This window comes from Lontra canadensis, unplaced genomic scaffold (assembly GCF_010015895.1).
Source record: "Lontra canadensis isolate GAN:19392208 unplaced genomic scaffold, GSC_riverotter_1.0 scaffold111, whole genome shotgun sequence".
In the NCBI taxonomy this organism is placed as follows: Eukaryota; Metazoa; Chordata; class Mammalia; order Carnivora; family Mustelidae; genus Lontra; species Lontra canadensis.
This window is the reverse complement of record NW_022631105.1, coordinates 760,792-776,145: the sequence shown is the minus strand read 5'-3', so window position 1 is coordinate 776,145 and position 15,354 is coordinate 760,792. Positions and strand designations below refer to the sequence as shown.

General features: G+C 48.6%; 1 protein-coding gene across 1 annotated transcript in view; it reads right to left on the bottom strand.

Annotated features, from left to right (window-relative positions):
• The window catches only part of PTPRN2 (protein tyrosine phosphatase receptor type N2), a 710,237-nt gene that overhangs the window by 458,676 nt on the left and 236,207 nt on the right, over positions 1–15,354 (bottom strand). Inside the window, exon 5 of the mRNA XM_032840229.1 lies at positions 1,390–1,552. Within this exon, the coding sequence (XP_032696120.1) occupies positions 1,390–1,552 (163 nt within the window). The remainder of the gene's footprint in view (positions 1–1,389; positions 1,553–15,354) is intronic.

Genomic DNA, 15,354 nt, shown 5'->3' with positions numbered 1-15,354 from the left:
GCTTGGGCCAAGCGCAGCGTGTGGTGTGGGCCCTCCCGGCGCGCCGGGACTCCCTCCCGCCAGGCTGTCCTGTGAGGCCGGAAGGAAGAGCTGCGTCGTCAGGTGGACGCCACGAGCCAAGCAGACACATTCCACGACCCAGGGCGGACATGTGCTTGTGGGGAGCTCCCCGCCCCCGCTAACCTCACCACCCCTCCCGCGCAGGGTCACAGCACCCGGGAACACACCTGGCTCTGCACCTTGTCAGAGGCCAGGCCCGGGCACAGGCCACTCTGAGACCCCCCAGCGGCGAGCCCTCCGGAGGAGCGTGCAGGGCGCAACCAGACCCCCAGCCCAGAGCGGCTTCAAGGATCTCAGTGGCTCTTCAACAGGAAAATAAAAAAGGGACCCGCCTTGCTTCCTCCACATCTCCCGGAGCCACGGCCGTCCTCCGACGAAACCCCAGCAGGGCTGCAGGGAGGAGGAGCTCCATCAGCCGTGCCTCCGTCGTGGAGAGAAACCTACGGCCAATCCAGGGGACACGACCAAGAAAGACGCGTGTCCCCTGCGGCCAAGTAGCCGACATACCCACGGTCACCCTGGACTTCAACGCTGCATCCAAACACCGTTCTTGGGTTGCTGAGGGCCCTGGCTCTGACGGTCACTAGGCCTGCTCCTTCCAGGGCAGCCGAAACCTGGCAACTCCCATTTAACAAGCAGCCGTTCTCTTCCGTCTCAGAGGCTAACGGAGATTTGCAGTTGTTTCTCTACAACGTTCTTTTGAACCACCTGCGATGGCTGGACGGCCCTGCCGGCGCTGGTGTAAATGACCTCCTCCCCAGACACTGTGCGTGTGGGATGCCTGTGTAGGCAGGTGCACCCGGCACAGACAGGCTTCCAGAGAGGCGAGACTAGCAGCAGGACCCCAGCACGTCCCAGCCCACTGGGACGGCCAACCACCCTGTGTCAACCGAATTCCAGCCAAATTCGGGGTCCCCTCGTGCTCCTTCCCAGCTGTGTGCCCACTGTTGTCCTGGGTCCCGGGGGTGAGGGTGGGCCCTTCCACACCCTCTCTGCTGCCTCCAGGTGTCACGGCTGTGTTTGATGGTGGGCTTTCTTGGGCTCCCGCCACAGGAAAGATGCCCCAAAGACCCTCGCCCCTAAGCAACCCAGACCACTGAGTGACTCAGCACGAACGGTGGATGGGCCACCACTGCTGGACTCGTGAGCACGCGTGTGCGACTGTAAAAGGGTCCAGGGCCATTCTCTGCGTGTGCCCCGACCCACACGGCACAGAAGAGAAACCAGTGAATGGCCAGGACTTGAGGTCGGGCCTGGTGTGCACACAGAGAAAACAGCCCGTGGCAGGTAGGAGACATGCCCGGCCACAGGGCGAGTGATGGCGGTCACCTGAGCTGCTGGTCTGTCCGGCCTGGTCTTGGGATGAGCATTCGGAGCCGTGGCCTGCGACAGGGCCTCTAGGTACGGCAAGTAACGCTGGACAGCCCTGGCCAGGGCACCAGCCTCCCGCAGACTGGGCCTCCGCTCCTTCTCTGCACTCCGCTCCAAGCTCCTGAAAAGCCAAGAGAACCGTGAGCCAGTCACATGTTTGTCCCCGTGGCTTAGCTGTCCAGGCATCTGCTTCACGCGAGATGAACGCACACGGGACAGCCTCAGTGCCAAGTGAGGACACGGGCCTCGTGGCCAGACGGTGAGGTCCTGCCCCCAGCACACGTCAGCCATGGGCTTGAGTCTGGCATGCACCCCCGGAGCCTGGTGCTCTGACGCACCCTGGAGCCGAGGTGGGGACTTGACGAGTAACCCCGGAGAGGGTCAGGCTTGGAGTGTGCTCCCAGCCTGGCCGCTCTGAGCCCCAGGGATGGGAGACCAGCTACAGGTGGACTTCCTGCAAGTCTGCCAGCATCTGAGAAGCAGAGAGCGACCTATGCAGCGGCCCGGGGACTGGGGGTCTACACAGAAGGGGGTCTGAAATCTAGGGAATTGGACTGCCTGGGGCAGGGTTGGGGGACAGCAGAGAAGACAAAAGCAAAACAAAGAGCTGAGAGCAGGTGTGAGGTCTGAGCAAGGGCAGGCCCGGCCTGAGCCAGGGCGCAGATGGGGGCAGCAGAACTGAGCCGGGCAGGGGGTCGTCTCCCGGTCACGGAGGCCCAGTGCCCAGGAGGTGGAAGAAAACCGGGCCCTCCCGCGTCCCGCCACCTCCCAAAACCTCCAGACACCGCACACGCACAGCTGCCCAGAAGCGGCACAGCAAGGAAGCTGGAAAACTCCCGTGCGTGGTTTACAGTGACCCTGAGACGCCACTTCCAACCCCCACGGCTTGTAAATGTGCTGGGTTCCCAGGCACAGGGGCTGCGGCGGGGCAGGAGGTCCACAGTCAGCCAAACGGAAGGCAGGGAGATGACCCCGTGTCCCCCCGGGGCCCAGCGGGATCACAGATCCTTAAAAGAGGATGAGGAGGTGGAAGTTGGTGTCAGAGCGACGTCGCGGAGGAAGACTCCAGCCCCAAGGGAGGCCAGGCCACCAGCTGGAGAACGCACTAGGGGGACACACACCCAGCCTGGCCCGTGAGAAGGGCCCCGCCGCACCCGGGCTTCAGCTCACTGGGGCCCCGGCAGAGCATCTGACCCACACAGCCGCGGACGCCACGGAGTCTGTGCTGGGTCAGAGCAGGAGACGAAGGCGGGGCTAGATGTTTCCGGTTGTGGAACTGTCGCCACCAAAAAGCCACGTGTGCACACGGGCCATGCTGGGCAGACGGGCCGGAGGCTGGATGACACACGGGATGCCTGCTGTTTGTGTTTCAAACGGTGGCCAGATGGACGTGGCTCCGAAGCCACATGTTTGGCCCTAACTAGGGGCACAGATGGGGCAGCTGGTGGCCTGCCACCTTCAGACGGGTAGGGCCACGGTCCGAACAGATGCCAGGACACGGACGTGGGAACTCACACTGTCCCTCAGCGGCCTCCTGTCTGGATAGGCTCCCCTCCCCCCATTGCCCTGACTGTGAAGAGCAGACCTCTGGGGCTACCCCTCTCTCAGCTCAGACGCAGTGACCAGAGCATCCCTGTCCACGGACACCTCTGCTGTGCGCATGTCACCTGTCCCCAAGGGCCAAGATGCATCCTAAATGGAGCAAGAAACCACACAGCTAGATGCTGTGTGCAGAGAGCCTCCGTCACACACTCTGACCTCGGGTCCCCGAGAAGGGCAGCCTGACAGCGAATTCCTGGTCCTGACACCCGTGCAATCCCGAGCGGCTGGCAGCTCCCCAGACCGTCTCCTCCCAACTTCTTCTGCCCGTCTCCTTTCTCTCCTTCGCTGTGCTGCCCACGGCTGGCCCTGCTGTGCCCAATGACCAGCCATCTCGGCAGGTGACAATGCCGCTCCGGCCGTAGACTACGGGCTTCGCCGCTGTCCCATCTTTTCTCTCTTCCTTAGCCACACGTCCATGCGTTCCCTCAGGCTGACCCAGAAATATGCCCCCATCCATCCACGTCTCCCCCTGCATCACGGCTCGTCTGGGGTACGTGCAGTCAGGCCTGAGCAGCCGGGGTGGCAAGAGAGCCTCTGCCTCTTGCCACTGCTGGTCGGAACCATGGGGGCCTCTGGAGAAAGGACCCCAGGTCCCATCACTCCCGGGTAACAGCTCCAGTCACGTCCCACTTCCCGATCGTTTGGTCACCTCGTGCTCAGGGACGCTTCCCCAGCATCTGGCTGGAGGTAGGCTCTCGTCGCCGCTCACCAGAGCGCCCCAAAACACGGGCCCTACAGCGCTCGCTCCTACCAGAAACTGCCTTCTTGACCACGCGCTTCTGTTGCCGGCTCTCCTCTTGCTGGCACGTAAGCTGCCCGAAGGAAGGGCTCATGCTCCTCTCCGTTCCTCTTCCCTGCGCCAACCCCAGGACTCCCAGCCGCCGCTGAAGGCAGACGTGTGGGCTGAGTGAGTGAACTCGCCCACATACCCAGGACATCCCGAGTTAATGCAGTTCCTAAGTGTCACTTCACAGGTTCATGGTGTGAAACGCTAACGTTTGGGGCTGTTACCCACGAAAGTGAGTTCAGGGTCCGAAACTGATCATTGTGGTGTGGTGGGGTGATCAAATTATGGCCTAATTTGAAAGAAAAATGTCTTATTTCCCTTTATTTTTTTTTTTAAGGAAAATGAGTTTTTAAGTTACATAAAACATGATTCTCCCCATCTCTGTTTGGCCTCTTCGATGGCCACAAATACTGCTTATGCAAAGAGAACGGGACAGGTTTCCTACAGCAACTCTGTCTCACCCCAGACGGTGCTCTCCGTAGTGGGTGTTCATCACTGTGGCGGCTGATCTCTGAATAATAAATAATTGTAAGCGATTATAGCTCTGACATTTACATAGCAATATATGTAAGTGGGTTTTTTCGCATACTAAATGCATTTGACCTTCATGTAAGTAAATACTCAGTTTCAAAATTTGTATTTTTTTAATTATCTGCCAGAAGTGCCCTTGACGTTGAACAAAAACACCCAGCCTGTTAGAAACACGGCACGGCTCACCCGATGTCAGAATGAGCTCTAGAAAAGTGGCGCACATGGGGGTCATGGACACATCTGCTGTTTTCATCTCTTCCCATCGTTTCCGACCTGACCTTTGAATTTGGAGGGACTTTGTTTTTAAGCAATCATTCGATTTTCACTTTTACTTTCAAGTATACCAACTATGATAAAGTCTCATGAGAATTCTAGGAGTAAGGTGTTTTGATGTGCTGACAGGAGGGCCCTCAGTTCCCCAAGCACAGTGGGAGGCCTTAGAAAAAGCCATACATGCAGGAGAAGTGGGGACATGGTTTCCCCACTCACAGCCCCGTGTGTGTGTCTACATAAGTGTCTACTTGTCTGTGTGTATGCGTGTCCATACATGTATGCGTGTTTCTGGGTATGTCTGTGTAAGTGTGTCTGCATTTGTGTTTGGTCTGTGTACATGTCTTGTCCTCTGAGTTAGGTTGTGTTGCTGCAAATAAAATGCCCGATTGGCTAATAGCCATTTCCACTTTTAGGGACCAGGAAACAGTACGTTCGGTTCTTCCTACAAGCATGGTAGTTTGTGACTTACACGGGGGCCTCTAGCGTGGTTCTGACCCCTTCAGGACATTCCTGAGGGTTAGGTGGGTCTGTAACTCATCACAGATTTCCCACTTACAGTAATGGGACCAGGATCCCGACTAACTTCCGCACGTTGGAAGTCTGGTTTTCAAGAACGGATCGCTACTGTTAGGTGTGGTGTTTGTACATATTTCATAAAAGCTGGGACTTACAGAAAATCTTCTTCTTGTGTTTATTCTTCTCATGGATAAAGCTGCCCGGTTTTTCAGGCTATACCGAATCGGACCTCACACGTGGGCCAATGACGAGGGCTTCATGGTTCCTTGATCTCAAACCACGGCTAGAGTTTCCCGGACCATCACTGAACGGATGAAATCCCGTGCTGTGTGGGGTCGCGGTGTATCTTAACTGAGGTCAGTTTACGACTCTGGTAGTCTGTCTTTTCTCAGGACTAATTGCTAAGCTCATAAAAGTGCCTCTAAACCATCGTTCCTTTCCCGGCGGGTGTGTGACGGGTCTGTTTGCGACGCTGTAAGGTGTTGGAGGGATAGGCGTGGCTCTCACGTCACTGGGCGGTCCTGGACCAGTTAACTTGCAAATGGGCTCTCACCTGTCATTCTGCTTGAAGTAGGTCAAAACCTGGTAAGTACGTATTTTCCACCTCAAAAACACTAAAACTCTTTTACGCGTCGGACTTCACTGCTCCCTTTTCCAGTCGCGTGACTGATTTTCTGGCTCCAGACAACATGAGAGGCCCCAGTTTGCTAAAGAAAACGACCCCGACTAGGAAGACCAGCTTTAGAGAGCACAGAGTGAACCGGGTCTCACTCCTCTCCCAGGAACGGGAACCGGCCTGGACAACAGTTGACTCTCCACATACACCCTTCAAAGACACCTGATGCGATGCTCCCGGGCACAGTCCCCTGAGAACTGGTGGGAGTCCCGGACGCACTGCTGGCCTCCTGCTCTCAGAGCATCAGCAAACGGCAGGCTTCGGCTCTCAGGGACCCCTCCTGCTTCCCTCTGTTCCTCACGCTTGGGATCTGTGATCAGTGTGGGGCCACCCTGCTGCTTTCACACACGGTGCTCACTCCGGTCAGGAGCAGAGTGGGACCGGGCATCCTGCACAATCCTAACCTCATCCGGCCGGTTAATTTCTGTACGGGTCAGCTGTCCTGCGTGAAGCACGCCAAGTGTACCTCCGGCCAGGTGTGGGTCCGCACGAGTCCATCAAGAACAGAATGCTCTAGAGACCAGTATGCAGAATACATTCCCTGTGGACTGACGGAGCCGAGGAAGGGTTCTCGGCTGGCGTGGCTGCCCATGTAATAATTCAAAGCAACAGCAGGTCATTCACTCTGTCCTTCCTTCACTGACTCCACAATGTCAACCTCGTGAAAAGCACGTGCTAGGTGCTGGCCTTCTCCGGGCCAGAAGCAGCACCTGGACCAGCACCGGGGGATGGAAGGCAGAAGCGTCAGAACGTCGGACAGTCACATTCCAGGGGCAAGAGACACCCGGGCCTCACTGAGTGGCCCGAGCCTGCCCAGGAAAGCTGTGTAGACATGGCTCAGGAAAGCTGTGTAGACATGGCTCAGGAAAGCAGCACAGAAAATAGAGAGAGTCCAAGCGGTGAATTTTAAAGGACAACCAGATTCATTAGGCAACAAATTAAGAGAGAAAACGGGAATGACAGTACTAATTTTAGAAAAATGGAATCCAAGACAAAAAGCATTAAGGCAACCAAGGCACCCTCCGGAAGTGACCGTGGATACAGCCGTCACCAAAGATGATGTGGCTCAGCAAACCTTACATGCCCCATGTCTGAGCCTTCAAGGGTTTAAGGCAAAATATATTCACAACAAAAGGAAAATTTACAGAAACAGTTTCTGTCTGAGAAATTTCAACAAGTCAAAATGTAATATATATAAAAAATGAATAAATTTTTTAAAAAGGTGAACAAAATGTTCAAGTAGGTTTACCTAAAAAACAATAAGTCCAAAGTGCTGGGTGGCTCAGTCCGTGAAGTGTCTGCCTTCAGCTCAGGTCATGATCTCAGGGTCCTGGGATCGAGTCCCGCATCGGACTCCCTGCTCAGCGGGGAGCCTAAATCTGCCTCTGCCCCTCCCCCCCTCCTCCTGCATGCTCTCTGTCTCTCTCTCAAATAATGAAATCTTTAAAAAAACAAAAACAATAGGTCCAAAAAAACTAAAAAACAACAGGTATAAGGATAGTAGAAATAAGAAGTCCAAAGATAATTAATTAAAAAAATCATGGTAAAAATAGGGCACACAAACTGAGGGTGGCTGGAGGGAAGCTGGGCGGGGGATGGGGAAACTGGGTGATGGGTATGAGGGAGGGCACGCGAGGAATGAGCCCTGGGGGTTGTGTGCAACTGATGAATCACTAAATTCCACTTAAAGCTTAAAAATAAAAGTGAGTAGTGCCTCACTTAAAAATAAATACAGACATTGAAAATGACAAAGGTGAAGAGAGGCAAAATGATGGAGGAGGAGTGGACTGAGAGGACATCAGGTTGTAGGAGGTCAGCGAGTTATCAAACCATCTGAACTCCTACAAACTCAGGAGGAGACTGGGGAGAAGAGCAGCAACTCTAGGAACCAAAAATCAACCACTGTCTACGGAGAGCGCTCAGGGAACAAAAACTCCCCAGAGCGAACCAGAGCAGACTGCTTAGCCCGACCCCTGGCAAGGGCCGTGCAGTTCCCCCTCGGGCAAAGACATTTGAAAATCACCACAGGAGGCCCCTCCCCCAGAAGATCATCACAAACATCCAGCCAAGACCAAGTCACCGATCAAAGAGACCTGCAGAGCTCCAGAGCCAGGGGAAAACAATGCATGGAATTCATGGCTTTCTCCCCATGATCCTTTAGTCTTGCAAAGTTAAATTAAATTTTTTAATTTTATTTTCTCGTATTCCAATTTTTTTAACTTTTCCTCTTTCTTCTTTTAACTTTTTTTAACTATTTTATCTTAACAATACCTTTCTTAAAAAAATCTTTTTAAACCATCATTATTATAGTCCTATTTTATCCTTCGTTGTATTTAAAGTTTTTTTTTTTTTTTTGTATTCATATAGGGTTTTTTTTCTAAAAGTTTCTGGGATACAATTTCTTCTAATAGATCAAAATATACCCTAAATCTAGCACAGAGCTTTGATCTAGTATCCAGCCTGAGCATATTCTCTCCTCTTTTTTTTTATTCTTTCTTTTTCCAACCAACTTATCTTATCAATTTCTTTTTTAGAATTTTTTTTAATTTTCATTTTTACAGTCATATTCCATCCCTTCATCGCGTTTACCCTTATTTTTCTATATATATGTTTTTCTTTCTTTAAAATTTTGGGAGGTAGTTGCTTCTAAGAGACCAAAATACACCCAAACGGTCTTTGCACCATTTTAGTATTTTATTATTGTTCATATATTCTTATCTGGATAAGATGACAAGGCAGAAAAACTCACCACACACACACAAAAAAAGAACAAGAGGCAGTACCAATGGCCAGGGACCTAATCAACATAGACATTGGTAATATGTCAGATCTAGAGTTCAGAATGACGATTCTCAAGGTGCTAGCTGGGCTTGAAAAAGGCATGGAAGGTATTGGAGAAACATTGTCTGGAGAAATAAAATTCCTTCCTGGAGAAATAAAAGAACTAAAATCTAACCAAGCTGAAATCAAAAAAGGTATTAATGAAGTGCAATCAAGAATGGAGGCTCTTACTGTGAGGATAAATGAGACAGAAGAGAGAATCAGTGATATAGAAGACCAAATGATGGAGAATAAAGAAGCTGAGCAAAAGACAGACAAACAATTACTGGACCATGAGGGGAGAATTTGAGAGATAAGTGATACCATAAGACAAAACAATATTGAAATAATTCGGATTCCAGAAGAAGAAGAAAGAGAGAAGGGGGCAGAAGGTATATTGGAGCAAATTATAATAGAGAATTTCCCTAGCATGGCAAAGGGAACAAGCGTCAAAATCCAGGAGGCACAGAGAACCCTCCTCAAAATCAATAAAAATAGGTCCACACCCCATCATCTAATAGTAAAACTTACTAGTCTTAGTGACAGACAAAATCCTGAAAGCAGCTCAGGAATTATTCTGTAACATACAATGGTAGAAATATTAGACTGGCAACAGACCTATCCACAGAGACCTGGCAGGCCAGAAAGAACTGGCATGATATATTCAGAGCACTAAATGAAAAAAATATGTAGCCAAGAATACTATATCCAGCTAGGCTATCACTGAAAATAGAAGGAGAGATAAACAGCTTCCAGGACAAACAAAAAGTAAAAGAATTTGCAAACACCAAACCAGCTCTACAGGAAATATTGAAAGGGGTCCTCTAAGCAAAGAGAGAGTCTAAAAGTACTAGACCAGAGAGGAACAGAGACAATAAACAGTAACAGTCACCTTACAGGCAATACAATGGCACTAAATTCATATCTTTCAATAGTTACCCTGAATGTAAATGGGCTAAATGCCCCAATCAAAAGACACAGGGTATCAGAACGGATAAAAAAACAAACCCTATCCATATGCTGTCTATAAGAAACTCATTTTAGACCCAAAGACACCTCCAGATTTAAAGTGACTGGGTGGAAAACAATTTACCATGCTAATGGACATCAAAAGAAAGCTGGGGTGGCAATCCTTATATCAGACAAATTAGATTTTAAGCCAAAGACTATAATAAGAGATGAGGAAGGACTCAAGGGTCAAGACTCAAAGGGTCTGTCCAACAAAATCTAACAATTTTAAGTATCCATGCCCCTAACATGCGAGCAGCCAACTATATAAACCAATTAATGACAAAATCAAAGAAACACATCGACAATAATATAATAATAGTAGGGGACTTTAACACTCCCCTCACTGAAATGGACAGATCATCCAAGCAAAAATCAACAAGAAAATAAAGGCCGTAAATGACACACTGGACCAGATGGACATCACATATATATTCAGAACATTCCATCCCAAAGCAGCAGAATACACATTCTTCTCTAGTGCACATGGAACATTCTCCAGAATAGATCACATCCTGGGTCACAAAGCAGATCTCAACCAGTACCAAAAGATTGGGATCATTCCCTGAATATCTTCAGACCACAATGCTCTGAAGCTAGAACTCAATCACAAGAGGAAAGTTGGAAAGAACTCAAATACATGGAGGCTAAAGAGCATCCTACTAAAGAATGAATAGGTCAACCAGTTAATTAAAGAAGAATTGAAAAAATTCATGGAAAGAAATGAAAATGAAAATACAACGGTTCAAAATCTGTGGGACACAGCAAAGGCGGTCCTGGGAGGAAAGTATGTAGCCATACAAACCTTTCTCAAGAAACAAGAAAGGTCTCAAGTACACAACCTAACCCTACACCTAAAGGAGATGGAGAAAGAAGAGCAATAAAACCTAAACCCAGCAGGAGAAGAGAAATCATAAAAATCAGAGCAGAAATCAATGAAATAGTAACCAAAAGAACAGTAGAACAAATCAACAAAACCAGGAGCAGGTTCCTTGAAAGAATTAATAAGACTGATAAACCCCTGGCCAGACTTATCAAAAAGAAAAGAGAAAGGACCCAAATAAATAAAATAATGAACAAAAGAGGAAAGGTCACGACCAACACCAAAGAAATACAAATAATTATAAGAACATATTATGAGCAACTATACGCCAGCCAATTTGACAATCTGGAAGAAATGGATGCATTCCTAGAGACACATAAACTACCAAAACTGAACCAGGAAGAAATAGAAAACCTGAACAGACCCATAACCAGTATGGAGATTGAAGCAGTCATCAAAAATTTCCCAAAAAACAAGAGCCCAGGGCCAGACGGCTTCCCAGGGAAATTCTACTAAACATTTAAAGAATTAACACCTATTCTCCTGAAACTGTTCCAAAAAATAGAAATGGAAAAAAAACTTCCAAACTCATTTTATGAAGCCAGCATTACCTTGATCCCAAAACCTGGGCTGCAAGGTTGGTTCAACATCTGCAAATCAATCAATGTGATACATTAATAAAAGAAAGAATAAGAACCATATGATACTCTCAATAGATGCTGAAAAAGCATTTGACAAAGTACAGCATCCCTTCTTGATCAAAACTCTTCAAAGTGTAGGGATAGAGGGCACATACCTCAATATCATCAAAGCCATCTGTGAAAAACCCACAGCAAATATCATTCTCAATGGAGAAAAACTAGAGCTTTTCCACTGAGATCAGGAACACGGCAGGGCTGTCCACCATCACCACTGCTATTCAACATAGTACTAGAAGTCCTAGCCTCAGCAATCAGACAACAAAAAGAAATTAAAGGCATCCAAATCGGCAAAGAAGTCAAACTCTCACTCTTCGCAGATGATATGATACTTTATGTGGAAAACCCGAAGACTCCACTCCAAAACTGCTAGAACTTGTACAGGAATTCAGTAAAGTGTCAGGATATAAAATCAATGCACAGAAATCAGTTACATTTCTATACACCAACAACAAGACAGAAGAAAGAGAAATTAAGGAGTCAATCCCATTTACAATTGCATTTACAACCATAAGATACCTAGGAATAAACCTAACGAAAGAAGCAAAGAATCTGTACTCAGAAAACTAAAAAGTACTCATGAAAGCAATTGAGGAAGACACAAAGAAACAGAAAAATGTTCCACGCTCACAGATTGGAAGAACAAATATTGTGAAAATGTCTATGCTACCTAAAGCAATCTACACATTTAATGCAATCCCTATCAAAATACCATGAATTTTTTTCAAAGAAATGGAACAAATAAACCTAAAATTTATATGGAAGCAGAAAAGACCCCAAATTGCCAGGGGAAGGTTGAAAAAGATAGCTAAAGTTGGTGGCATCACAATTCCAGACTTCAACCTCTACTACAAAGCTGTCATCATCAAGACAGTATGGTACTGGCAGAAAAACAGACACACAGATCAATAGAACAGAATAGAGAGCCCAGAAATGGACCCTCAACTCCATGGTCAACTAATCTTCAACAAAGCAGGAAAGAATGTTCATGGAAAAAAGACAGTCTCTTCAACAAACGGTGTTGGGAACATGGGACAGCCACATGCAGAAGAACAAAACTGGAACATTTCCTTATACCACACACAAAAATAGACTCAAAATGGATGAAAGACCTCAGTGCGAGACAGGAATCCACCAGAATTCTTGAGGAGAACACAGGCAGCGACCTCTTTGACCTCAGCCGCAGCAACTTCTTCCTAGAAACACTGCCAAAGGCAAGGGAAGCAAGGACAAAAATGAACTATTGGGACTTCATTGACATCAAAAGCTTTTGCACAGCAAAGGAAATAGTCAACAAAACCAAATGACAACCAACAGAATGGGAGAAGATATTCACAAATGACATATAAGATGAAGGGCTAGTATCCAAAATCTATAAAGAACTTATCAAACTCAACACCCAAACAACAAATAATCCAATCAAGAAATGGGCAGAAGACGTGGACAGACATTTCTCAAAGAAGACATCCAGATGGCCAACAGACACATGAATAAGTCCTCAACATCACTCAGCATCAGGGAAATACAAATCAAAACCACAGTGAGATACCACCTCACTCCAGTCAGAATGGCTAAAATTAACAAGTCAGGAAATGACAGATGCTGGCGAGGATGCGGAGAAAGGGGAACCCTCCTACACTGTTGGTGGGAACGCAAGCTGGTGCAGCCACTCTGGAAAACAGCATGGAGGTTCCCCAAAAAGTTGAAAATGGAGCTACCCTATGACCCAGCAATCACACTACTGGGTATTTACCCTAAAGATACAAACGTAGTGATCTGAAGGGGCACATGCACCCGAATGTTCATAGCAGCAATGTCCACAATAGCCAAACTATGGAAAGAACCTAGATGTCCAACAACACATGAATGGATGAAGAAGATGTGGTATATATACACAATGGAATACTATGCAGCCATCAAAAGAAATGAAATCTTACCATTTGCAAGATGTAGATGGAACTAGAGGGTATCATGCTGAGTGAAATAAGTCAATCAGAGAAAGACAATTATCATATGATCTCTCTGATACGAGGAAGTTGAGAGGCAAAGTGGGGGTTCTGGGGGGTAGGAAAGGAATAAATGAAACAAGATGGGATCGGGAGGGAGACAAACCATAAGAGACTCTTAATCTCACAAAACAAACCGAGGGTTGCTGGGGGCGGGGAGGGAGAGGGTGATGGGGTTATGGACACTGGGGAGGGTGTGTGCTATGGTGAGTGCTGTGACGTGTGTAAGCCTGACGATTCACAGACCTGTACCCTTGGGGCTAATAATACATTATATGTTAATAAAAATAATTTTTTAAAAAATCAAAAGAAATTAATAAAAAAGAATAATAAAAAAAGACAAAGGTGACAAACATATGTACATTGAATGGTTTTTTAAATTATAATGCAATTCTAAATGTCCTACCAAGATAATAAATTTGGAGATCCCTATGAAAAGGATGATGGTTCTCTGCAAAAATACAAATGCCTCAATTTCACACAGTAAAAACGTTTTGCCAACAGCCTTGGAAGACAATGAGTGTTAGGAGACATATCTCAAAGGAGGAGTATGAAAAATATGTACACCAGGAAACAGATAATTTCAGTGCTAAAGAAGGTTTTGCAGAAATTTTGTGAAAAGAGGGAAAACCACCATCTGTACCATGATGACAGTCTAACCGTGACCACAGCTGCAGGGAGGGACAAAGCCAGGACGACAGCAGGGCTAAGTGCCCCTGTCCTGGCTGCGGGGACGGTCCATCAGGCAGAGTGCCAACAGGAAACACCCAAAATCTGGAGGTCTGAGTATATGACAGGACACTATTTACAGAGGTGCACAGGACTGAGAGGAGCGACAGGGGTAACCGTGGAGAGCCACCAGAGCAACAGACGGAGCAGAGAGGGGGTTGTGGGATCAGACCCTCTGCCCAGGTCCCACTGCCATCCTAACCCCCTCCGCCCTGCCCTCTAAGCGGGGTGAATCCCACTGGACAACGCCAGCCTCAGCCTGAGGTCGAGCTACCCTATGACCTACTCGTGAGTAGGGACCTACTCATGTGTCCGAGGAACACCCGTCCCTCAGGGGCAGAGCCAGGAGGAGGATGGACAGGAATCTGGGGACACCCCAGCAAGTCTTCCCCAAACGGGCTCTGCTTTCAGAGCTGGGATGGCTGGTTTAATTAGGCTCAACCCTGTCAAAGACATAAATTAAAACTCCCGCCTAGAGACGGCTACGAGGACTGTCCGTCAGCAACTGTCTTCCATGCTACGGACCCAGAAAATCTCTCTACAAAATAGGATAAATAAAAACTTACTTGCCTTAAATATAAAGGCTCTAAACTAAAATAAAACAGAAAAATACAAAAAAACTTTTCATGCGAACAAAGATCATGCATAAAAAATTCTTATCTAAAATATGAAGAAAATTCCACTCTAAAATAAAAATATTTTTAAACTTTTAATCTCACTTATTAAAAAAACAGCAAGGATAGGATATCATTTCTCATAATAAAACTGGCAACCTTTAGAAACGACAGTATTGATGCTGGGCAGAAGGTAGTGTCTGGGGGTCTGTTCGACGGCCTGCCCTCGCCTGCAAAGGCTGGTCCTGGGGGCCACCACGCTCCGGTGTCCCAGCCGGGCCGCACGAGGAGCCGTTCTCTGCTCAGCCCGGCGTTCCCCTCGCCTGGGCTGCTGCGCCTCACGGGCAGTGGCGGTAAATCTCCCTCAGTCGGAGGGAGTCGCGGGCAGCCGGGAAACGCCCGGGCGGAAGACCAGTACCAGGAGCGCAGTCGTGCGAGCAAAAGCGGAAATGCGAGGCGGCCGGACTCTGGTCTGGGGCGTTCCCCCTCACAGGGTCTCGCACTCGCCCGCGGCTAGCACGGACGTCCTCTGCGGCAGGAGGCCCCGGACGAGACAGCCCGGGCGCGCGGAGCGGCAGCGTGTCCCCGGCCCCCACAAAACTCGGTGCGGCTGCCGGGGAGGCTGACGCGGCAAATGTGCTCTCAGTGTGTCCGCGTCCCTCGGGTGTGGTCACTCGCACTTGGCGATGAGCCTCTCGGTGGCTTAGCTGCTTCCCTCGGTGGAGGACACCAGCTTCGGGCAGATACTCACGTTTTTGTGTTACTGAGGTTTTTCTAGCCCAAGTTTCAGAATAGTCTCTCGCGGGGGGAGACCAAACCTTCCAAACTCCCCGAAGCCTT